The sequence below is a fragment of the Opisthorchis viverrini genome (assembly GCF_000715545.1).
Source record: "Opisthorchis viverrini unplaced genomic scaffold opera_v5_47, whole genome shotgun sequence".
Classification (NCBI taxonomy): Eukaryota; Metazoa; Platyhelminthes; class Trematoda; order Opisthorchiida; family Opisthorchiidae; genus Opisthorchis; species Opisthorchis viverrini.
The window spans coordinates 1,805,521-1,831,584 of record NW_008751702.1 but is presented as its reverse complement, the minus strand read 5'-3'; the positions used below and the strand labels follow the sequence as shown (position 1 = coordinate 1,831,584).

The 26,064-nt window shown below is 40.7% G+C and overlaps 1 protein-coding gene across 1 annotated transcript in view; it reads right to left on the bottom strand.

Annotated features, from left to right (window-relative positions):
- Positions 1-4,344: 4,344 nt before the first annotated feature.
- T265_03305 (hypothetical protein) overlaps positions 4,345-26,064 on the bottom strand; it is a gene marked incomplete at both ends in the record, with an annotated part of 47,533 nt that continues 25,813 nt past the window's right edge. The window contains 2 exons of the mRNA XM_009167751.1: positions 4,345-4,937; positions 9,494-10,574. Coding sequence (XP_009166015.1) covers positions 4,345-4,937; positions 9,494-10,574 — 1,674 coding nt within the window. The remainder of the gene's footprint in view (positions 4,938-9,493; positions 10,575-26,064) is intronic.

Genomic DNA, 26,064 nt, shown 5'->3' with positions numbered 1-26,064 from the left:
GAGAGATTCAGTTGAGTCCCTCGTGAAAACCACATTGATTTGTAAGTTTGATTTTCTTCAAATGTAACTTCAAGTTAGAAGTTTTGGTTGCTTAGTTATTGATATCTCCTGACTGGTTTGATGAATTCGTAAGTGGTCGTGTACACGTTTTCGACCCGTTCGAGGAAGTATCGTAGGTGCGCAAATTCACTTCTGAACCCGGTACACACAAGATAGTGGCTTTGTTGTTTGGAACAACTATCGAATAATGCATAATAGACGTAGCGGTTTGAACTACATACCCTTTACTTTATTTAGAAAGGTATGTAAGGAAATAAAGCCCGAATTCAGACGAATTGCTCAGTTGTCACAAATTTTGTTGAGCTAAACTAATAAGCAACGATCTGAGATCTGGATACTTGTAGCCATCGATCCGACGGTCGATGGTTAGAATCCAGCCCTAGTTCTTTGAACCCCTGTTTAATATAACATGGCGTTACTTCAGCCCTCGTACTTCCCACGACTTACGTAGGAGCTGCGCACCAAACGGTTACCCCAGCTAAACCATACTTACAGATCAAATATGTTGCTCAATTGCGTAATACCGGAAATCAAAGCTGCTAGCGATTAGCTCCTGAAAATAATATTTTCGTCGTTCGCTCCACACATCCCTGATTACTGGCTTCTGTGCAATCAGAAAAATAGCAAACATATGTGTCGAATTCATTTTGGCATTGTACGAAAATATCTCTATTGGACTAGTCTGTCAGTGAAATTTGTTTGATCAGTTAATTATGTTTTCCAAGGTAATCGGAATCACCAAAATGTCGACGAAAAACGACAGAGAATGAAAGACACTAAATGGAGCATCCCGGATACTGCGGCGGCATTTTTTCCCGAGTGTATCTCTACATGGCTCAGACATAGGATAATCATCAAGCCTGGTGGTTTGTTGCGCTCAATTGATGATACAGAACGTCAGCATTGATTATCGGACAACGAGTGATTGATGACCAAAGGACAGAACACCTGAACAGCTGAGTTACCATAGCCGGAGCGAGTACATGTGCTTGTGTATGGTTTAGAAGAGTTCTATACCTACAATTTATTATCGTCCAAATACACTGTTCTGCTTCCCACCGGAATTGAACAATTCGTTTTTACCGATCATTTTAGTCGGCGAAATACAGCGTATGGAGTTGCCGTTTTGGCTCTGGTATGCATTCATTTCATTATTATCAAGATAGTGTTACTACACAGTTAGAGAAATAAAAAAAACGGTGTACGAAATAAAGTCACAAAAATTCTCCAAAAAAGGGGGTGCTCTCGAATGAAAATCTTGGAGCATCTTGATGCGATTGGTGATGTATTGGTGATATTGATGCTATATTTGTCAGTGATGCCAATGTCGGAGGCGATCGAAAGAAGGTTTCAGAGTAGTTACAGGATTTCTAAACTCAGATCGCCCTTTTTTGAGCACTTTTTCAGATGTCCTAGCATCAGTTTCTTGCTTTTGTTCCGTACGAAAGTAGACAAACTCTGGATCAAACTTTCTTTCTTTTTCATAGATCACCGGCAGCCTACTTTAGACACGCTATGACTTTAACTCCTGATATTGCAGCAGTGATCGCTTCATCACCGCTGCAACAACTAGCGTGGAAGCAGAGTGAACTGTCACACGTTTGCAGATGTCCACTTGTTGGGAATATACACACCAAATTTGGTGCTATACGAGCTACCAACATTTTTTGACACAATAACACAACGATTAATTGGCGAGGTTTTATTGTTCGATATTTCGGTAACAACCATGAACTGCACCTTTGGGTTAAGTTGGACTAATGCCGCTTTGTGAATCAGGCTCCACGGTCAAAGGTCCTGGATGGTCGCTCAGCAGTCAAAATAATGCACATACAGACTGCAAAGATGAGAAGGTTGCGTCGTATGCAACTTGGAACATGGAGTGGGAAAACTTTCTTGGAAACAGGTGGAAGAAATACGCCTTGAGAGCTAACTATTCTTGTTGGAAAATCACTCAAATGCCATAGAATAAGCCTAACTTCACCTCACAGGCTAATCAAGGAAAGCCACGGAGGGCTCGCTCTGGATACATCTCTTTGGGTAGAACAACCCTTGAATGTCGATTCGAACACTGTGTCGGATTCGCATTTGGAGATCAGATGAATCAGAGCATAATCGACCAACTAAACTGCGCTGAGTCGATAATGCTGATCTTCTGATTACCGCTATTGAAAGCAATGTTTTCACATTTACCATCGCCCGTATCCTAATTTTGTACAGTCGGATGAGGAAGCGAACAAATTACATGACCAACTGGTCAAATCTGCACCTCCAGGTAACTCAGTTTTCCTGATTGCAAGGTTTGGAAAACCTGAAACAAGATATTGAGTCCATGAAGAACCAAATCAATGAACAGAAAACAGCCAAAGATTATTGAAAATGTGTACTGCATTAGAAACCTCATCAACGATCACCTGGTTTATTGTGGGGCAGTCAACGGATGTCTCATGGACACATCCAAGCGGTGGGCTACATCGTTGCGTGGCCAAATCTCGGTAACCTAATAATCACAAAAATGACGCGTGGAGCTGAACACAATATGGATCACTTCCAGTGTCAAATTACGTTTCGCCCTTGGAGAGATGCCAAGTGGTGGGACAAAAGGGAACTCATTCAAGTTGGATGTGATTAAGATGAGGAATGAGGAAACTGAAATGGAGCTATGCGAATCGGCGATGCAAAGTTCAATACACAACCGAAATGTGCTGTGCCTAAATACGCGCACATATCCAAGCAGCTTTTGAGGAGACTAGATTGGTTTGATGAGAATGACCCAACTTCCACCCTGATCCACGGAGAGAACTTATTATTTGTCAAAAACCGTCCACACTCCGATCAAAATAGGGGTCCTGAAACAATGCAAAAGCTGCAGGAACCAGTTTTCTAATCCCCGGCTTAGGGCGAGAAATGAGTGATGGGCCAAACAAAGTGAAATGTTCCGATCGTACGCAGACTGATATTGCCAAAACAAATTATTTTTTTGGCGCTAAAAAAGACCCATAGGCCGAAAATTCAATAACATCGGTTGATGGAAGACAAACAAACCAATGAACTACTGAAATAAGCCAGATTAAATTTTTGCAGCATAGAAACACCGCTTTTGGACATTAATCAACTGATTTGAGCTGTGAAGCTCACCTGCTCTAACATGAAAGGGGAATCTACGAAGGTGACTCGTCACCAGCCGCGGAACCGTTGACGGCCACGGGACAGCTGCAAAACAGAAAAGCTGAAAAACTGTTCAAGCGAGGAGGACCGACGCTGTGGAACCAACATCATCTACTATACACATTATGAGAGTCGGAAGACGCCCCACAAGATTTCAAGGATATACGGTAATTTCTCTGTATTGAAAGAAGTGAAGTCCATGTAAGTTGAACAACCACCGCGGAAATGATATCCTGCACAGCGAGAGCAAGACTATATGCAAACTTAAATGAATTGATGGATAACTCGGGCACCTTGATGAAACCTTAATCACAAGAGCCTGCCCCCGTTGTTATACTATTATACTGGTTGGTGCATAGTGTATACATATATATATATATACATTTATACATATATATATATATGTATCACCGTATTGCTGTGTTCAGAAAGCTTGGATATAAGCGACTTTCGATTATCTTCATTTGCCAGGCTCAAAGTTATGCCAAGGATTTCGCCCCATTCCTTCCAGCAATCAAATTATACTTTCAAATGCTACCCCCATCTGGTATAAGTAGTAAGAAAGTTTATATATATGTATCACCGTATTGCTGTGTTCAGAAAGCTTGGATATAAGCGACTTTCGATTATCTTCATTTGCCAGGCTCAAAGTTATGCCAAGGATTTCGCCCCATTCCTTCCAGCAATCAAATTATACTTTCAAATGCTACCCCCATCTGGTATAAGTAGTAAGGAAGTTGGACAAGTTATAAAAACACGACTCGACTGAGAAGCCACAGAAAACCGAGCTGTGGTAACAAAAGTACCCTTTCTCGTAAGAACGCACTTTCCCACTGGTGATATTTTTGGCCCCATTGTTGTAACAGATTCAATGTGGCTAAAGCCAGAAAGATTCACTTCAACAGCTTGGCTGTGTTCGGTTAACGGGCTAACCAATGCTGTAGATAGTTGGCTTGAACACTATCCCCCATGACTTAAACGGTACTAAGATGGGTTGTCTTTGTATGAGGCACGAAACACTAACCGTTGTAGTACAAAAGCATTCATGTAAATAACTTAATATGGGTGCACAACGAAGTTAAAATCTAATACAATGTTTCGATTCGTGAGTTCTTCTCAGGAACCCGTCTGATCGCAAGTAAATTGGTTGTGTTCATTACCATCTCGATCTTTCGAGCAACGCTGCTCACTGGACGAGAATGTTTTGAGCACGGGGCGTCTGCAGGTTTCACAATGAGTACTTGTTCTATTCATCAACAAGGACTGGGCCTCAACAATTTCGTTCATCCTGTTGTACATGTCACTGGTGCCAAATACACAACCCGATGATGTCTTCTCTTTGGGATGTGGATACAGTTCACATGGGTCAGCTGGATCTTCCGCGGGATTGTGAAGTTGACAAATCTGATGAAGACACAGCGACTGATACTCGGCTTTTACTGGTTCATGGCCACTGAAGGGTTTTGCACGGAGTACCGAATAGGTGGATTCAATCAGGTCAGGACTGACTTCGACCATGAAAGTATTACCAGCAGGGTCTACTGTTGGCGCTAGGGTTGGATACCTGTCCAGGTTGCAGCCAATCCTGTTTGAATTCCATGTATAGGGATGAATGGTGAAATAGGCATCCTTCTCCGAACTTCCTGAAGTGTTATTCGGAGAACCAGTAGTGTAGGTTGCAGATATTGCAAGTTTGGACGGAGACGAACCTGTTTAAGATGAGAAACAACACAACTGGGGTTGTATGACTGATGTTTCTCAAGCAAATGTGAAGCGAAAAGCCAATACAGTATTGCTATAAACGAAAAAGAACACCTGAGGGGAGGTAAAAACACAAAGTGTCAAACTTCCAAAGTATGAATGTGCATGTTCCGAGAACAATACACTTCGTCGTAAGTATGCAGTTGAACTGTACACGTGGGGATTAGTGGCACAAGTATTCGGGCTCATCTATTACGTACACAAAATTAATATTTCCAGGTTTGTCATACTAGTTCGACTTTCTAGAAACTTTGAAAAGTATCGGAATGGGCATATTTGAACGTATCTGACAGGAACAAGCACCGATACAACTTATTTATGTGAGATATCCCGTCTTTGGGTTGCTTTGAAAAGGTTCTCGATGTACTTTGGATAAAGGTTCTTCCGTAGGTTGTTGGTTTAGTTGGAATTAACTCATCCGGTTGCATCTTGCGTGTCTGTGGAAGTCCACGCTTAACAGCGGTAACATAAAATGCCGGAATGGCACATTCATTGTGTATTGCGGCCAACCTGACTGACCGGAGTTGAAATGAACGTATCGTCTACTTACGGCAGATTTAGTGAATCTACGAAGTGTGTTCAGTAACGGAGTAGAAGCGCATTTTTCAGATCGTTGTTATCCGGGCTTACGGCTTACAGGGTAGTTACGATCCAGTGTCTAAGATCCTATAATTAGGGTGTGGGATGTGAACTGCCTAAAAAAAAGAATTTTTTTACTACGCTGAAGAATGAAACAAAAAACTTTTAAACAAGTCTGCTTCAGGAAGAACTGGAATTCTGAAGAACTTCCCCATAGAGTTACAAAGACTGTTTACTCTAAGCACAAGAAAAAGTTCATGTCTGTACATCCTCAGGACTTCAAAATAAATAATGAGAAGGGTCTGAAGTTTGGTAAAATGCGGTCGGGTTACTGTTACCCTTAAAAGTTCACAAAGTTATCCATGTTTACTCAAGACGTCGGTGAACACCCAGTGGTCGCTGCGGTGTGAAAATACTCAATTTTATAAATGAGACAGGTTCGGTTAACAATCTAAAATGACTCTTTTTCTGTTGACTTGGTCAGAAAATGAGATCTGAAGTGGGCAGCCAACAGGATGAATCAGCTCAGGAAACGAACTGTATGTAACAATATTCGCAGACTGAACTTGGCTGATTAAAAAAACGTACTTTTCATAGCCAGCTATAAGGACGAACTACTGCATTTGTTCCACTTTCCATCAGAACTGTGAGAACCAGACTACCTTTTCGGTTCAGCTTTTTATGAACGAAACATATTTTTATGAATGGGTTCATGGTTGGTCCATGACTTGGTAAATGTCAGACATCTCAAGCAAAGTCCTTCATGATTGCCCATATCAGGTAGGTAACAGGCAAGTTTTCCAATGTATCGTACACTAGTGGACAAGGGAACTAATCAAAGAATTCTAGTGATACCGATTTAAAGGCGAAACTACTGATGGGGAGGCAATCGAGTAGTATGTGTTGTCCGTGGAATTTTGCTTTGAGTCTCTTGAACAGGGGAGATCTGTTACGGATTCGTGGAGCCGCTTTGTAACATTTGCTCGGATTTGAGCGATGAATGATTGGAGTCAATGAATATTCAGGAAAGTTCAAGAAAACGCGTTCAGGAGAAGATGGATATCCAGTTTTTGTAAATAAGATGCAAATGAGAGTTTAGCTTCCCTGCCCAGTGGTCTGTAATCGGTCAGTTGGCTTTTTCTATTAAATAACTCCGTTGCAAAGGCCTCCTTCCTTCCACTGATATAACCTGTTAGCCCAAATGTGTTCGTATCACTAAATTTCCCTGGTATTAGCTTGTGCTCATCTTCCGATTATAAAGTAAAGGCCTGTTGTCCGAATCGGTGAAGGGATCACTCACATCGACGTTATTGGAGGAGTTTTCGGATAATGCTTCTTCACAAGTGTTTAAAATGTAATGTTTCATAGGAAGTAAGTAGTATAAATTATACCGGAAAACAGCTTACAATACTCTTGTTGCCACATTAGAACAGTTTACTTGAAGTGGTTCTAGTCTGTTTAGATATGTGGGTAATGAAGAGAGAATCAAAAGAGAAAATTTTTGAAAATTACTTTTGCCATTTAATAGCCAGCGAGTGATAAGAAACGGTGCTAAGTGTTCTCAGACTGAATATGAAGCTATGCTGCCACACCCTTAGCAATACCCTTCAACGAAAAACAAATTATCTCGCTGCCAGTGTCTTGGTACTGTTTCATTCGGCTCCCTCCTCTTATTCAACAAAATCGGATCGATTATTCGTTGAGATTTGCACGAGATGATCAACTCTTGAGTAAGTGATAAGATAATCAAACATCCAAGGAGTACGAAATACGAACTCTTTACTCAATCTCTAGCGAGGACCCTCATCCCTGCGGGCTGCTGATTTTTGCGGGTGTGCTGAAGCTTGTGAATGCTTGCCACTTCATTGAGTGGTATTCAATGAGACCAAGGCGTTAATTCGATTTGACCTACGGACAAAAGACTGACCACAAGTATCTATCACTGTAGGAGCTCACACGTGCATACACTGTGTTTCCGACAAATCGTCAAGCATATGTTCAATCAACTATTGTGTATCACTCAAAATAAATTCCTCGGGTGATCCGAAAAGCCGCGCGACCATTGCTTACCAACATGTCTGTTGGGCCCCATGAATGACGATTTGCTGGAAGACAAAACAAAATAGTTCTGATACCTCGATAGTGTTTCTAAAGCCTATTCACGATAGTAAGTAAATATGTATCACGTTGTGGACAGATCAAACCCGGTATCCGTTGGCTCGTTACTTTTTTCTTTCTGATGCATATTTTTGCGGCGACTGCCCCACTGAGTGGAACAAAATCGCATCTGGTATGGTATTATATCCGTATGCCAGTCTGACAGGTCGAGTGTTTTTGGTTTGACAGGTTGGCGTGCGGATAGGATGATAAGAAGTGCGAGAAATTATTCGAGGTTGTTTTCTATATTGATCTAAACCAAGATGGGTTGGTTTCGTTCCAAGGAAATTCCACATACGTTGTGCCGTTTATTAGACCTAGATAAGCTTTCGGCACAAGGAGTGTTTCCAGTTTTTTTGTAATGGTTGAATCCAGTTTTCGAAAGAAGCATGGAAAGCTTTCAAAGGAAACTTACCGAAAATTCTACTAACTGGAATCCACAGTATCTCACTTGCCCCTACTTTGGTTTGCACTTATGTAACAAGCTGCTTTCCATTGGCATCAAAATCGCCACTATTAGGGCTCACAAAATGCTCGCTCTTTTGTTTTTTCCTCAAATTTGATCCATTCTCGCCTAACCGGTTTACCCACATGGTTTTGAAACATCATTAGATACTACCTTCTAGGGTAAAATTTTTAAAACCTGGCTTCTGCTTCTGAAGTAACTCCGTTACACTATCTCTATCGTCATTAGTCACCTGCATCAGCATCTTCCAACATCTTTACTGTTCGTTGGAATATGACTTCTTATGCTTTTTTCTCGGGCTACCCCTGCGTTGAATGCCGTCCAAAAATGTTCATTTTTGGGAGAAGATACTGATTCTTCATTGGTTTAAATTGGTGACCCACTTGTGACTTCTAGTCGCGAGCACTAGGGGCTCGTACTATTAGTGGAAATAATTTATGTTTTCTTAAGCACGTTCAGTTGCCGTTTAAAAAGTTTTGTGACAGTGATTGGAAGGCTTTAGATGGGATTTGCCGGTCTACAGCAGTCGAACAACTGGATGCCTGCACACAGTAGAAATTCAAGGATGGTCTGTTGGAACTGACTGTGGGGCTGTTCGCAAGCCCTTCGCGCCTATGCATATCCCAGGCGCGCCACTAACAGACCTAAACATGATGAAAAACTGACAAGAAAACAATATGATACCGGCAATCATTATTAAAAGAATGGAATGAATAACGCGATCTACTGGAGTAGAAAAATCACCCCAAAGGTCATCATCCTATCAGCTGGAGATAATCTGTGGGGAAAGTTCGGAGTTTTTGGTACTATGTGTAATTCTTATGGATCAGCAGTAATATGAACTCACATTTTGTCAACTAATAAGAACCAGTAATAATGAAGTGTTTTGGATAGTTTTCACCAAAGTGTATCTATCAGGCAAGTCACTTGCGGCAAACCACAACAGAGCATTCTTAGTAAGAATTGTGTTTAGCAAGAATCACACTCTACTCTTAGTCAAATAGGATGCCAGGAGAAGTAGTCCTGCAATGTGCATTTTATCAGAATTTCAATGCAGATTTTATATCAGTGATGTCTTTCGCATCTCTTACTGTAACCATGGAAAAATATTGCCCGGGGCGATAAAAATGAGGACGCCAAATTTGCTATCCTTGTCCGATTTCCCACCTGAAGGAAACTACTGGTGGGGGAAACCCTCCGATAGACCACACATGGTTTTATCTGAACACTTATCTTGTTGAATTTGAAAATTTCAGGTAAAGAATATTGACAGACGATCGAAAAAGACACTAGTTTTCTTACTGATGTGCTGTAGCCCATGAACCTCCGAACCGTCGGGTTTGGAACACACCTCCCCGTGGTCCCTTTCTAGCGAGTGTTGTCTGCCAAAAATAACCCGCATGGGTGCTGACCACCAGCTTCTGAAGATGCCTTGTTTTGTGCGGTCTGTTCCACTGATTGTCTGCAGGCCGGTGTGGATTTGCAGGGAACGTTGAACCGTTTGCACGTGTTTGCATCGAACCAGACAAATAGCCAGGATGAGAACAAGAGATATAAGCGAAGTCAGTGCGATAAGTACAATCATGACGACCAGGTCATGATCAAAACGATGAGGAGCAAAATGAATATTGCGCTGCTGAACTTGGCCACTGTGTTGTCCAATATCATCATCCATCGATTCAGAGAGTCGGGCAGGGTAAATGGCAATGTACAAGACTGTGGTGTTAGACAACGATGGACTGCCTCGATCGCTAACCTTGACAACCAATTTATGAATGTAGACGCTTTCTGCATGGGGAGGAACCCATTTCTGTTGTCTCAGAGACAACGTGGATTCCGAATGGTTCCTGACCCGTGGCGGTTTTCGTTTTTCTGTCTCATTGTAAGGGAATCGATAGAGAGATTTTATGAGATATAAAGCCCCACCTACTGAATCCACTTCGAAAAATTCGTCCTCATTGCCATGCAGAATAGCATAATTGACTTCCCCATTTGGTCCTTCATCCGGATCCGTTGCCCTGAGCTGTGCAAGTTGGTATCCAATAGTAGCATGTTGGGACACATTTATGACGGATGAAGTATCAAAAGGTATCGGGAACAACCACAATGGACTGTTGTCGTTCACATCCAAAACGCGCAGTAATACACTGACAGATGCTGACAACGGTGGATTTCCTGAATCAGTAGCGACCACCTGAAACGTGAGCACGGGTGTTTGTTCCCTGTCTAGTTTTGTAGTGTGTGTGTATATCACTCCGTTTTGACTGACAGTGATGTACTTTTTGGCCACTTGTCCGATCGGCCCAGGTACTGATCGCATGGAATAGTGAATGAGGTTGTTTGGTGGTTCGGCATCGAGGTCTACGGCGAAGACTTGTCCGATCTAAAATGGCCAAAGAATGAACATTAAATTTTGCTTCTAGTTCGAAGTGTGGCACATGGTGAGAAAATAGCTCATGTACGATAGTGGTACGCTCAAGTACTGGGCAGTGAAATCTATGAGATTGAAGCCCCAGGTTGTTGAAAGCTTACAGATAGTTATCACCTCCTTTGATGATCCACCAACAGCTGTCATTCTAAGAAATTCGACGAGGACTGTGTAATCTGAGACTTGCATATTACGCTGGTTCCAGAATTGTAGAGATCTTTGCATAGTTGCTGGTAAAGGGCAAACTTTGTGCGGTTTTTCTGACTGATTTGGGAAGATCAACGTAGGGAACCCAAATGTCCACAACCCCGGAATGTTTAACTTTTCGTATTCTGCGTTTAATCCCTGATTTGTGTAACCTGGCGTTTTAGTAGATACAAATTGGTCAGTTTGCCCGTCATAGTAAGTAAATCACTGTAATTCTGAACCACTGACACACCATCCGACAGAATCACTTTTCATCGCGGAATCGTCTTAACATAGTTGACACAAGTCACCCTCCAGTTCCGTTTTAGGTTATTCGTCCACAGAATCCTCCGTGGGATATCAGTTAGCCATTGCCCTCCTGGTGACTGGCTCGGTGACCAGGCGCTTTACCTAGCATGGTGCTCGTTTCGTTCTTCAACCGTTCAAAGCTATGACTCAGTTACACAGTCACAAGTATCATGGGGACGCACAAGTTAGTGGATGAAAATAATCGGGTGTGTAGTGAGATAGCGGAAGACTGAAGGCCGGAACAACGATGATATCAGTAAACTGCACGTCGTGGTTGTCGTAACGCAACATATTCACCAGGCTACCCCATCTTTCTCACATATATCGGGCAGTTACCTTGACGTCCACTGCACACGGAAGCCAAAACCTGCGATTCTGACGCTCGGTTTACAAAACCATTGCTGAAGTGTTTAGGTCTAAATTTTACACCTCACAATCGGTTAAACGCTGCGTTCCTGTGCAGTGTTCACTGTCAGGACAATCAAACGAACTCTGAAGTGCAAATAACGTAATAGGTGTGGTTAAAAGTACTCATGAAGTAAACTGGTTCTAAGTGTCTTGGTAGTAGGTTATGGACCACTCAATAGCAGCTCTAATTCCAGCGATACAATTCGCTGTACAATATGAATTTCGTGAATGGCTCCTAATGGACGCGATCAACGGTCGAACAGTTATCTAGAATCCACTATCGAGTCCGACGACGTTAGCTTAGATAAATGTATGAAGTAGAAAAACTCTGTTCGCTCGACTGCACCAACAGTACCCGATTGAGAATGGGACGATTGACACATCCGATTGATAATCTAGGAATATTCAACTACATTCCTCAATAGCCTATCCAACCCTTTTGTTTCAAGCGCCCAAATTAAGAAAAAATTCAGTATCATCGCGAACAACTGCACTTAGCAGTAATGGTAATCAGAGAAATGCAACCAGTTTAACTCTTTCTCAACCTCGCAAATCAATTTCTTTTGTGCTCACGTCATCAACAATAATCCAAATGGTGCATTCACATGATCAAAGAGAGTAGCTTTGCGTCACTTTCCCTAATGTCAGTTAAACCTTTTACCATTTACTTCGATGGAGTAGTATCAATCAATCACATTCGTCATTTGTAGTCCTTCTGGGTTTTATGTGATACCCAGTTGGTGTGGAGTTCCCCAAACCAGACGGCACTTCCGTGTGCTTCCGGCTCTTTGAATTATCCCGCGAAACACCTCTCAAGTCGGTCGCGAGGAATGCGACGGTTCTCCAGGCAGGGTAGTCCCATAGATACTTATTTACACGGGACTTTCCTCTGATCAAACAGAGCACCTGACATTGTCGCATTCAACATGCTCAAACCCAAACGAAAGTGGATGTTTTTGGTTGGTAGGTGATCAACGCCATCCGAACTCAACCCCATACCTTTTTAGAACACCACTTGTGTGAACTGACAAACGTTTTAAAAAAAATGAGAAAGACTTCAATGCTATTTCCTTGTTCTTTCAGTTCAAGGCAACCCACTTTGTTGCACCTCCAAGTACAACTACATAACTGGTCCCGATTTTGAGCAGTCTTCCACTCAGTTAAAAGGTCATAGACTCCTGCTCTTTCGTATATCCCACACTTTCTTTAGTCTGACCACCACTCTGCCGTTGACATCTATGGAAACATGATTTTGAGGCTTTCGTGTCTCTAATACCAGTTAATTCTAAATAACCACTTCACTCCAACCATTTTCGAGAGCCAGTACCCATTCGCTCATATGCGTTGATGCAAAGTACTCATAATCCTTCTCACGTTCCCATGGTCAAGTGCTTTTTGCTATCCCGCCGGTGACCGACTGTAGCTGCACATACGATAATGAGATCCTTCCGGTTTTTCGGTGTACCGGTGTATAATACTGATGAAGCACACGAGTAAACTATGGTCTGGTGTCGGAGCTCCGTCCCCACATCGGGTGAGGTTTATTACAGCAATTGTGAAACCGCTTTGCGATGTTCGCTTATCATTCCGGAATAGTCAATGAATATCCAGGAATGTTGAGGGGGATGCGTGAGAATGTTCATCTTTTAAAAATGATGTGCATATAAGATATTTACTTTTGTGTTTAATGCCTTGTAACCACTCACTTCGTATTTGTTAAAAGTGTCTCCTCAGTGAAGGATTTCCTGCTTTTACTGGTAGGCCCACTGGTGGTGAACTTTTTCACGGCAGACCGGCTGTGCGATAAGTCTCTTTTTCAAGATTATCGTCAGTGGCACGTTAGGTAAGTCTCTACCTAAGGACACGCTTTGGATAAAGGTTCCGCAGTGCGTAAACAAACTTTTTGAGTGAGTTGTGAGCTTCCACCGTTTTAGCTTGTCCTAGGTGATCTTAACCGTTCCGAACACCTAAGACACAGACGTAGGCAGAGCAGTTCAACCGCGTGAGTTGAATGTAACGCGAGAGGAACAGGGATTGATGGTGGTCTACCATCGCAATCTTGAGATCGGAAACAAACTGATATCAACTAACTCACTGCACTATGGCTTAGTTAAGTATACAGGACGATGGTTAATTGTCGTACGACTGATTTTTACGGCTGTTGGAGGTAATTAATCTTCATGAGTTAACAAGCGTTGGCGAAGATTTATCGTGTCAGGTGCATTGGCGTTGTATTGCTGACAGCATTGCAAACAGACTGAAATCGATAGTGACCTCGGAATATGAGTCCGCAATATAACTCGATCCAATTGCAAACATACCTCACGAATTGAACGTTTATCTTTCTATTTCAAACGCTGCGACCAACCACTTCTTTTTCCACACAACAGGGACTCCTTCTTAGTATCTTTTAGCGCACCCCTATTCTTTCAGATTCTCAAAATCAGTATTCTTTTCATATACGGTACTATTTGATGTTTTTCTCCATACAAGAAACTTTGTTTCCTCTTGAGGCAGCTTCTCATTCAGGATTGACCGCCTCAAAGTTGTGCGTTCCTTCAGGTATTTGAGACATAATACTTTGACGCGTTTCTGGTCATGCTTTGGAGAACTAAACCACCGTCACTATGGGAATCGTGCTTCTTGCTAAATTGCACGATTGTATTCATTTGGAACAGTCCAATTAAACATTTTGCCGTGGTATTTTCGAAACGTGGTAGTATTTATAGGCACACTTGGGCCGGCCAATGTGTCAAACCTCGGTGTCCGATTAATCTCTGTTCTTATTGTTTACTAGAATCAACCCATGTCATCAAATGTATAAATTTTCTGCAGCATTCGATTTCCTCTGGTGAGTACTAGATTCACAGTGTTTCTGATCATTGTACCGACGCAATACACTACTCATTTGGTTACTGAAATCACTTGACTCTTCTTGGGGCTCATCAGGTATGCGCAGTCTTTGAGTTTCCGTCAACTACTTGGACAAAAATTGTATGAAATTTGACTTATACACTAATACGCATAACAATTTGATTTGATCGGAGACTCACCTGAATGCCAGCTGAATTTTTCGTTTATGACGTTCTTAAGCAACTGAATATGCTGTACCAGGCTACCTTATGTTTCATTCGGTACGATATCCGAGATATCGCCATACATTGTATAGACTTAATGTACTTCTCATAAGGTTTCTGATCATATTGTTGGAGTTGGCTATTTTCTTTCCTTTAAGTTTTTAATCCGAAAAAAGAATCTGATAATTACTTTGGTCAAATTTTGACTCCTTTTTGTAGGCTGTGTCCTCAAGAACACGCCAGAATATAATCATTGTTGCCCCATCGGGGTGACAAACTGTAGACGGTATTCAAAGTCAAAATTCCTACATTGGGCTTGTTCTAACCAGAATAAACTTCTTTCAAAAAATAAGGCTAGTTGATTCTATCGGTTAAGTTACTTCCATTCGGAGATGTTTCCTCCCTCCCATCAACCTCATACTAGTCAAACTTAGTTTAGGAGACCACCTATTGCAACAGTATAATTGTTGTATATGGCAGAATGGTTTGGTATACGTGAAGTGCATCCAAATCCACGGAACTCATGCTAACCCTCGTGTTAATCAGACGATAATCGGACTTCCTCGTTCCGATTGGAATAATTGCAAGCATCGGCTACTCTCCAGTCGATGGGTGAGGTAATTATGGCTAACTGAGACTTCATAATCAACTGACCAAACTCCAAAAAAGGCGTGGTAGATATCTGTCTACATGCAGCCACCGCCATTATTGTTCCAAAACGAACAGTGCATAGAGTTCCTAGAAAACTTGCTTCCTCTTTAATAGTTCAGACGGTTGATTTCAGCATCTTTCAAGCACAAGAATTAACATATATCTCCTAGTGTTGATCAGTGGGGTTAGCCGTACTAGATTTATTGGTCTAGTACAAGAAGCAAATTGCGGTACAGCCTACCAAATTTTATGCAGGAAACTCAAAAAATTCACTAGAGATCACCGATTATCTTTACGATTAAAAACAATACCAAGACAAAACATGCAAAACTGTCATCCTAATGGTCACTAGGTTTAAGAAAGGTGGCTTATTTGTAACAAGGTACTTGCGAAATAAATTTCAAGGTAGATGCTATTTTCAACGACAGTTTTGGACTGGTTTCTTTGGAAATGAGACCAGGCTCTAGGATGTTTTATACAAGAACTGTTATGTACTGCAACTTCTGTCTTGCATTGAGCCGACCGTAGACCGTAAGTTTAGAAATTTAGGCGTGCCTTTTATTCTAACTCAACGCATATATACATATTATCTACGCGTTATCTAGATAATTTGTGGTCTCTTTATACACTCCAGCTACCGAAACTCCAACTCAGTAGCTGCGTGAAGGTGCTAACCTAACTGATTCAACTCTCACACTGTTTCTTCATACTTCAGGATGAACGTGGCCCTGTGAACGTCCAAGAACTCCTTGAATACATCGCCTAGTGTTCTCTTGTAGGTGTCGAATCTACACGACAGCTGGTTATTACTTCACATGCTATAGTGCAATTAAATTTTGAATAACATATTGATCTGCACAAACATAAACCTGTACTCTGTACGCTTGGGCAATGTTTTCGATGATAAAACCCTATGCCATATTGACCCTTGCGTAGCAAGTAAAGTGTGGCATTTGTAAACCACGGTCTCAGATAATGCGCGCTCTCTGTCATCACAGAAGTTTGGCAAGTAAAACCAGCTGCTCTTGCTTGACTTGTCAGTCAAATTAGACCAAATCACATATAAACGCATACACTTGGAGATCAGTTTGTAGATAGAAGCACCGTTGTTTCGGAAGTATCGATTAGCACGATCGATCGTCTGCATTTAGCTTGTACGTTGGTGAGAAATACTTCCCAAGTACACCCCATGCTCAGAAGAGGCGAAGCAAAATGCTGGGAACCTTCAGACTAGTAATGGAATGAAGTTTTCCCACAAAAAATTGATAAATAAACCAGTAGATTTCCGAAGCTGGTCCACGTCTGATTACTCCAGAAAACGTTCTAGAAAGTAAACGTTAACCAGTGGACTATCTGATTAGGTGGGTGGCTAGTTGGACAGAAAATCACACTGTTCCGAAGTCACCAGCTGTTGAAAATGCGAAGCGAGCGCGCGGTTCTGTGTCCAGTAGTTTGGACCTATTGGCCAACGACTCATTTATACCCAACTGCAGGGCAAGGACGATGGGGTTTGTGTGGTTGAGTTTCTGAAATATGCACTTTAGTCAGTTGTTTAGTTTGCTGGAAATAGATCGTGAGAATTAGGTAGGTAGAAAAGAGGTAGATATTTGGACATCAAGACAGTCTTTGAAGTGCGCACAATTCAAGGTTTCTCATTCATTGATTTCTGTTCTTTATTACTGGGCAATAAATTTGCACTCATTGAATCTCTTCTAATAATTGTCAAGTTAAACTTTCGTTGAACATGGCAAATGCCCAGATGTAAGCACAAGTCTTTTTCGAACGCGAGATTCTCTAAATGCTGTGATTTTATTTTGCAGAAGCTGCCCGTCTAGTGTTAAAAATAATCAAGGATGAGTGGCGCACTGGTCACGTTCAGGTGTCTCCATTATTGTTGGACAAGTGATTCTTATAACCGAAATCTATTGCAATTTTTTATACAGTAATCTTTAAAGAAATCTGAAAGTTGAAATTGAAAATACAAGGAACTAGAGTACTCAGTGGTTGTTTTAGCGCGTTTCTGATACAAAAACCAATTACTGTGCTTGATAAAAACATATTTTTACCCTTTTACCGGTTTCACTCGAATCATATGAAGATAATCAGGGGATGACAAAAGTTTGTTCAATATACACCGCAGGGAAACTGAGCAGGTTTGAGCGCAATTGACCGGCGCATTTTTTTCGTAGCAATAAACATGAGCGTTCGCAAAGTACAAAATTTTAAACTGCCGGTCCTGAGCACACAATGAGCAAAAAGGTTCGTTGTGTAAATTCCAGATTTCACAGCCTGCCTGAATGAATTCAGCATTTGACATCGTCAAAAGAACCGTCTAATTACACCTGGTAACATTCGGTGTGCGGCTGACCAAACGCTATCCCTGTCTCCTAAATGATGCGTGACAGTTTGTGAGACAAACCAATGTCATGCAGAAACAAAACTAAGCGGAGTTCATTTTTCCGTGTAGAACTAAAATATACTTTTGTCGAAATCTGAATAAGAGTATGAGGTATTTATTTTATAATATTTCAAACGGAACAATAGTTGAGTTGGTCAGTCAACGTCAAAGCAATGGCTGGAAGCGCTGAGTAGTTTGGAAACAATACTGGGCAGTGTGGATGTGTGAAACTTTCATCCAACGATTGGTTGAGACCCCAGTCTCGGAAGTGGACAGGATTTGAGACCAGTCCCAACTATTATAGAATTTTACTATGGAACGAATTTTCCTGCCCAAGTTATTTTAGGAAAAAGTAATGGGACACGTTGTGCTAACCGACAAGATACCGTATAGTTTTGTGGCAAACTATACCTCTTACGAGTGAAGTACGCTTGATTGTATATGACAAAAAATCGAAATCCACTAAACATGATTATAAGCAAATGAATAATTTGTGTGCATACAGTCCGTTAGGTTTTAGTTCTCCTCCACAAAGATCATTAGCTTAAAGTGGCGAACAAAATATATGGGTCTAGAACGCTGGCAAAATATTTTCTATTGACAGAGGTGATAAAGTATACTAATGGAAACTTGCTTGTTATTACAGTCGACACTTTACTGATCGTGCGCATCAAGTGATGTTTCTTCTACATGTCTGGCTGACAAAAATTTCTAATCATCTGCTGTCGATCTGGAAACTAATTTGGCCAGATAGTCAATGTGATGCACATTTTATAGTAATTTAACTGTCTCCTGAAACAGTTCCTTTGTTCAAAATGTTTAAGGCGAGACAAACCTTTCATTTGATGAGAAATTCAACAGTCTGCTACACTTAGGAACCAATATCAAAAACCAGTCAAAATTGCTATCAGGCGCTTTGTTCAATTTTTTTCCAAAGGAAAGATGTCCATCATTCACTCCAGTTGGATACACAAAAGGACGTAGTTTATATTACTTCATGCGGTGACGAAAAGTAATGACACTTTGTAGAGTAATGTACGAAGGCAGACACAAAATTTTGTTCTCTATCAAGGTACGAATCAGTATAAGCTGTGAGTTCCATTCATGAAACGACCCTTTGTCTTAATTTGTTGTCCAACACTAAGAAAATTTATGTTAAAAAATTTAACTTCAAAATTCAGTACTTTACAGGAAGTAAATCAACATTTAATATTCCTAGCAAAAATATAACGTTTTTGTTTGTACTTGATAAGACTGCCACTGACATTATCTTCTTACAAAGATCAAAGCTATCTAACTGAATGAAATGTTTAGTTTGTACCACATATTTTGTTGGTATAGCGCTTCAGACTTCCCTAATTGTGGATGGATCCGGATTTGGTAGGTAAGATCAATAGTCCAATATTTTTCAGCTGTTTTTAGTGGCAGAAAACTCGTAGATCAAAATATTTTTAACGTGTCTTTTAAATGCATGACAGATGAAAGTCAATAACGGTCTAATCACTTCCTCTCACAATTTTCCCTCCTATCCAATCCAATTAACGGACACTTTTTGTCAGTATTTCACCTTGTTTAAACCTGTGAAACATTCAAAGGGGCTACCGAACTGTCTATAATATTGATCGCTTTAGATCAGCCGCTTGGTTCACTACAGTCTCGTGGATTTGGCAGTCTCAGCTGGAACTCATTTTCAATCTTCAAATTGGGAGTCATTAGGATACAGGTTTATCAGGCTTCTTACACTTAATGTAGTAAATATCATAATTGTTTCAGTATTCTCCATTCCGTTATGTACCATGCACATCGGTCTTGATAGTACCTTTAGCAGTTTGAATGGAGAGCCTCCAGAACGTATCACGTGCTCATCCTTTGTAGCACCGACTATTTTTCCAGTTGATTTCTAGGTACTCACATATCTAGACGGACAAAACCTACCCTGTGAATGTCAGCGGCATTAAAGTGGTTCTTAAGCTAGACCAAATAATTCACATACAAGATCCATTACTCCTTCGAACAACCAGGCATATCTGTTGCATTGTAGTGATGTTTGTATTCTGAAGAAGCGAATACTTCCTATTTCAAAGTTGGTGAATGTCATTACAAGGTGCTTTTATATGTAAATGTGCTATACGGTATTTCTGTATACTCGCATACTTGTACATTTATACCTCACGTTCGAGAAATCCACAGCAATCCACTGTCACAGCTATATATACGCAATTCTTGAAGTTTGCACAAGACAGGGGTATGAAGTCACTTCATAACGACATTTGCTGGCTGTATGTATTACACGGATGTCTTTCAAACCACTGGTCACCAAAAGGCGCTTTTTCATTGTACTCATTCCGTACAAGCAAAGCGTATAATGTAATGGCTAATTGCTTCGCATTTCTTGGGGGTTGTTGACCCTAATCCTTGTTGTTTTTAATGTTTAACCTTACTTTATCAATTCGTTGAGACTTATCTGATTTAATTCTACTCACATTTCAATAACTTTTTGCTAGTGTTTACCTTCGAAGTGCAATTTGCGTTGTTGTTTCTTTTATTACTGCACTGAATAAATTAAAAAAAATGGCCCTTATATCTAGGTTTTCTTTAAGCACACATATCGGTTTTGAAAAGTATATACTGAAACCAAGTCACAGCGCTGCAACAAAAATCAGAGAATCTCTTATTGCGTCGTTCTGATCATAATCTCTTTGAAACGTTAAAAAAATATTGCTTTTCAAATTCAAGCTAAAGCGTAATACGATGAGAAGTCGAGTATTTGGTGCAATTAATGTGATTTATTTCACGTGTTTGCATGTTCTTCTGCATTTGCAAGCACTCCTTTTTCGAGAAACATGATGTTGGGATGAAAGGAGTGTATTGGTTGCGCTGAAAGCTTATAATGTCGTTCCAGGCAAACAAACTCATGCGGCAGTTCTAGGTATATTTATTTGTAAACAAACTTTTGTCGTCCACGAAACAGCCTGTCAGATATCGCTATATTGGTTTAATGAATGGTAGGTGTGTGGTTTGTTGACATTACAAAAGAAAAAACAAAACCATCTTCGGCCAAGTCCTACAATTAGACACACTAGTATGAGCAGACCATGTTCTACTGTTTTTTTTTCGGTGTCGACAGTGTAAAAAGTCAGACAGCTCTCCTACTTTTGCACCAGTTCTACCCGTGCTTTCAAAGTTTAGTCATTTCTATAAGATGGTTTCACCCTTTTAAATTTGTTCACTTTTATTTGGAAATAGCAGTCATGGAAGGAAACCAGAGTGTAATCTTCCAGACAGAGTGAACACTCAAGTAACTTTCCCACCGTATTGTTTCCATAAACGAACAAAAATAATTGTTACCTGGTGTAAAATGTTTGCTCACAACCAGTTCCACAGTGTATGATGAAAAATTCCTGTGGTGGAAGCGCTCCCATGGCTTTGTAATTTACGCCATTTACCGATACTTTGCAAACCAGTTGTTCGATGTTAGATCACCCTCTGTGGATGTGACTCGGAAATTAGTATTTTTCAATAAGGTCCTCCATCATGTTTCGCTAAAGTGGAGAAGAGCTCTAAGACGTAGACTTTTATGGAAATATCAGTAACATACATGCATTTCTGACGGCAATAACTTTGGCATCATTCTAATTTGAGTGAATGAAGTATTATTTGTCGTTGTCTGATGAAATATTTAGAAGGAACGACTGTCTCCCAGGGACGACTGACAGACATCGCTGTAAGAAAAACGCGTTTGACGCCCTACAAGATAAAGGCTTGTTTTTCAATGTATAATAAAATAAAACAATTCAATTACGTCCAAGAATTACCTGGAAGTTGGAAACACTTTTACGCTCATAATTAATAGCTAGTTAGTAGTAATCACCTTAAAAATGTCTTATGTTCTGGCAAAAAAGTTATAAGGCGATTTTGGTGGTCTTTTTTATGTCCATGCGTGTACAGAACAATTCAACCTCTTTCATTTTCATAAAACACGATAGTCACAGTTTACGTGCATATGTGTAGAGACATATCAATGAATGAGTAATTTTTCGAGGATTGATGTAGATACCCAGAAGAACTACCAGTGTCTTTTCTATTCTCGAGCTCTTTGTTGTACTGCACACAAGCCTTCAACTAAAAACACATTCTCTGAATTCGAGCAACACAACATAGTACTGTTGAATACACTAAGTTTACGGGAACTATGCCCAAACTGTGAACAGTATTATGCAAAGACGGACGCGGAAATCTTTTTGATGGATTAACAAGCTGTGGAGCAAAACAAGGTACCATATTACTCATAAGAGTTGCCCTGTGGGTGGGTATCAGCCCTAAAATCGACAATTGTTGTCCAGAGAAATTCCCATCTGAATGATGTGCTAAGACGCTACACATATCATATTTGCAAATCAATTTGGTTATCACGAGAACTCAACTAAATCTCTCGTATACGATATTCAGTTAAGTCTCTCGTAAAAACCAAATTGATTTGCAACTGAATATATTTCTGGAAAACAGTCCAATTTGGGTTCAAATAGGACATAAGGTTGACGAAAACTCGGAGACTGCGCCTATCTGATGAGCCCGAACTAGAAGGGCGAAACCGGTCTTGAGCTGTCGAAGAGTTTTTAGCAACCTTGTTAGGAGTTTCCCTTATGAAAAGATGTGCTAAGATATTTTACACAAATTATCAGGTGATTTACGACGCTTGCAAAAGACACTATTGGTCAGGATGTCAGAAGGTAGGCCGCATGTGACAATAAAATGCCAAAGTTCAGTACTATTTGGTAAAAGACAACGATCGGCTTAAGAATTTTCAATCAGTTAAATTTTTTTCTGTCTTTTGATTTAAGACGACATACCATCGTGGAAAAATGTAGAAACAATCTCATGCACTTTGAATTCAAGAACATACCATCGTGGAAAAATGTAGAAACAATCTCATGCACTTTAGAATTCAAGACGAGAGCCTTATAGGCTCTGGAGACACAAATTCACTCGATTTGGATTGGGGTGGACCGCACTCAAACATAGTACTTTGACGTATAAATGAAAGCACCTAAAGACAGCCAAAAAGTGTGATGTGCATTTAATGTTGAGAAGTGACTGTGTGAGACCAGAGTGATGAAGTAAATCGAGACACTTTTGCATGCCGCATTGGGTAGTCGCACTGAAGAACCAAGTCCGGGGCTAGCAGGACATATTAAAGATTACTTAAGCGTACGTTGTTGAAAATCGCATCCAGTAACCAGATCGGTTGTTCACGCTTTTTTATACCAAAATAATTACTTACAGTCGGGCTGCTGAAAACTTTCAGTGGACAAATTTTGATTTCGAATTTGGCGGCGACTATCGGAGTGGTGAATGAATCGCAAAAGGCGGTAGCTTATTCAATGATGAAGTCCTCTGAGATTTGGCCCAGAATCATCGATAGGAACTTCCAGAAACATCAGCGATTGTCTGATTAACATGGTCAACTGCTCTGATCCGCGACACCAGAACCTGTGAAATTCTGCGATTTCCCAATATTATGGATTGAAAATATGGTCAAAAGCAACAGTCCACCTAACTGCGCACTGATGGTGTCTTCCTGTATGGTGACGAAACGATTGCGAGCCATCTGTTAAGCTTAACCAACAGATTAGCACCGCCGTGATCAACAACCAATAGGATATTTTACAACTTTAATCTATTTTATACAATTGCGTCACAGTTACGCGTAGGCTTGCAAGTGCAACTCTCATTAGACAATCATGGACAGACATCGCATTGTTAACTTACTTGTTGGGTGGCAGTTAACCAAAAGAGTCAAACCCATAACTAAATACCATGAGGTGTCGCATATTGCACTTCTGCTGCCATCTGCTGCCTAGCGTTATAATCAACGGTCAAATAGCTGTGCTCAATCCAGCGTTCAGAGACTTAGTTTAAGTTAGTTAAATCAATTGGAGTATTTGGCACATTGACTCTCGGTTATTCCTACAAAGTTTTCTGAAACCGTCTCATTGAAGCGGTTGATTTCCTTAGTGAGGCATACTGTCACGCGCCGGGAACTTTTCGGAATGAACTGACCCAAGAAAGCATACATTCTTAGTTTATATGTTTGAATATTCTTTATGTAATGAGAGCTCAGAGTTATGAGGTGATGTAATTGAATACATAAGGGTGGATGTCAATCTATGAAGCCCCGAATAATGCAGATTCATCACGCGAATTGTCACTTAATTTATCGTTTTGCTGTCCTGATACATGCAGTGTATGAATGATAATAACTGACAGCTTACAATGCGAATAACCTAAGTTCTATTTATCACCTGCGGAGCCAGTATCACTTCTGAAAGCCACGGTACAGATTTTATTTTAGTTACACAGAAAATCAAATTATTTTCCCCCAGACCTGGAACATTTCCTGCTTCATCTTTCGAAGGATGACTCTCCTAAATCAGAAACAGCAATCAAAACAACAGGAAGCTTAGAGTGATGAGGAGACTGAATCAACTTTGAACTGTCCATCAGCAGTGAATATAATTTCCGTTCTGCAAAACTGCTTGGCTATTCAGGCTATTCTGGTTGTTTGTCGGAATGGAGGTGCTTCCATTCACGAGTCGTGTTCTTGTGAGACTGGAGTTTTAGCAAAAGTGGTCAGAATCTGCCAGTCAGTTGGTCTTTTGGTGAGTTACCACTGTTAGTTGTAGCATTGAGTTTATTGTTTGCGAGCATTGAGTGGGTACAATATGAGTCTACTCAACAATTTGAGTAAAAAAAGGGATTTGAAGCAGAATGTTGATGTAGAAAGTGGATGACCCGCAGATTACAGCCCGCTGTTTACTACCGATTCTTGTGAAGATGGAACAAGTTGCTTGCGTAGCCATACTTATATAAATTACTTAAGAATCTCAGTGTAAATTTCACAGCCAAAACTTCTCTACGCCCTTCCAAAGTGATTAAAAACATATATTTTAGTTGACCGGCTCTTAAAGATATCAAAAAAGCTCGCTCCAGGCACAAGGATCATTTGAGGTTCTAATAGAAATTGTGAAACCACGTGTTTCTGCATCCGAAGAGATTTTGCAGGAACACATTCGCTCTAGCACACCGCCGAGCAGGGCTTGTAGTAAAAAATTGTGGTGTCATTTTTAGCCTGACACCATCTTCCGGTGACATCTAGTTGCGTACGGACCAGACGTTTAGCCGTTGATTTGCTACTCAACAGGAGATTAGTTTAAAGAAACTGAGTTGGTTGTCAGATGTATAACGTCTGGAAGCTGTAGGTAGAAGCAGTTATGGGTAAGGGTACGGTGTTTTCTTGTAGCTCCAAGCAGAGTCAGTACTTTCACCTAGGTTTTTTTCAATAGGAAGAACGAAAATTTTATGAGTCAACCTGTCTGAAACAGTCTGATGCCGTCAAAAGCACTGTCTGATCCGTACAGGTAACATACACGAGGCATACAAATCATGATCTGCAATCCCAAGGATTAATGCATTCAACATGAAAATCTATTTGCTTTTGGAACCCGTTACCTCATCAGGCAGCATCTCGGTTGATAAAATCTGAATGGCAACTTTGAATCAGTGGAACAGATCAAGGAGAAGACAACTGCGTTTATGCATACTTTGGAGTTTGACGAGTAGTCACTTTTTACTTCTAACGATAAACATAACTAGCTGTGGTGCGGCTGTTGTTACATCACCCTTTTCGAGAGCGATTCGCATGATTTGAGAACACTAGATATTGACATCGTGCAGACAAGTGTGGATTTCTTCCTGTACGAGCACACAGATAAAGTCACATTTAGCGATCATACTTATGGCCATCAACTCAGTATGGCAAATTTTCAATAGTCTTGTGTTGCTACAAAGATTGTAATACGCGGGCAATCTGAATACAGGCGAATTTCACTGTAAATGAACGTACCACACAGTCGCGTCAAATTTAACGCCAGAGGAAGAGAGATAACGAGCCCTTTTTTTCAGAGCATCTAGCTCTATTGAAAAAATATGCACTGTGAAACGAACGGCAAATAGATACCTCGACCGTTTGCAGATTTTCGTTTCTAAATACTACGAAAATACTTACCTAACCACTTGATGATGATATCTCCGCAGACGGTTACGAAATGTTTGCGAGTCAATTGACAAACCTGTCGAACAGATCAATGGCTATCTGATCAAATACCAATGAACGTACTGGTCTTTGAAAGTCATTTGCCTCACCTCATCGATTTTTTCCGTCGAACAATTTGAAACTAAAGCACGACACATACCGGGATGTTTGACGCAGTGTATTGACGCATACTTGGACGAGGTTTGTTATACTTCCTTCCAGTTGGTTAAATCACCGCCTCCGCCGTGCAATTAAAAGGTGTGTTTAAAGCGGCTCATCGCGTCTAAATGGACAGAAAATCATTCGTAGTCCGTCTACTTGAAA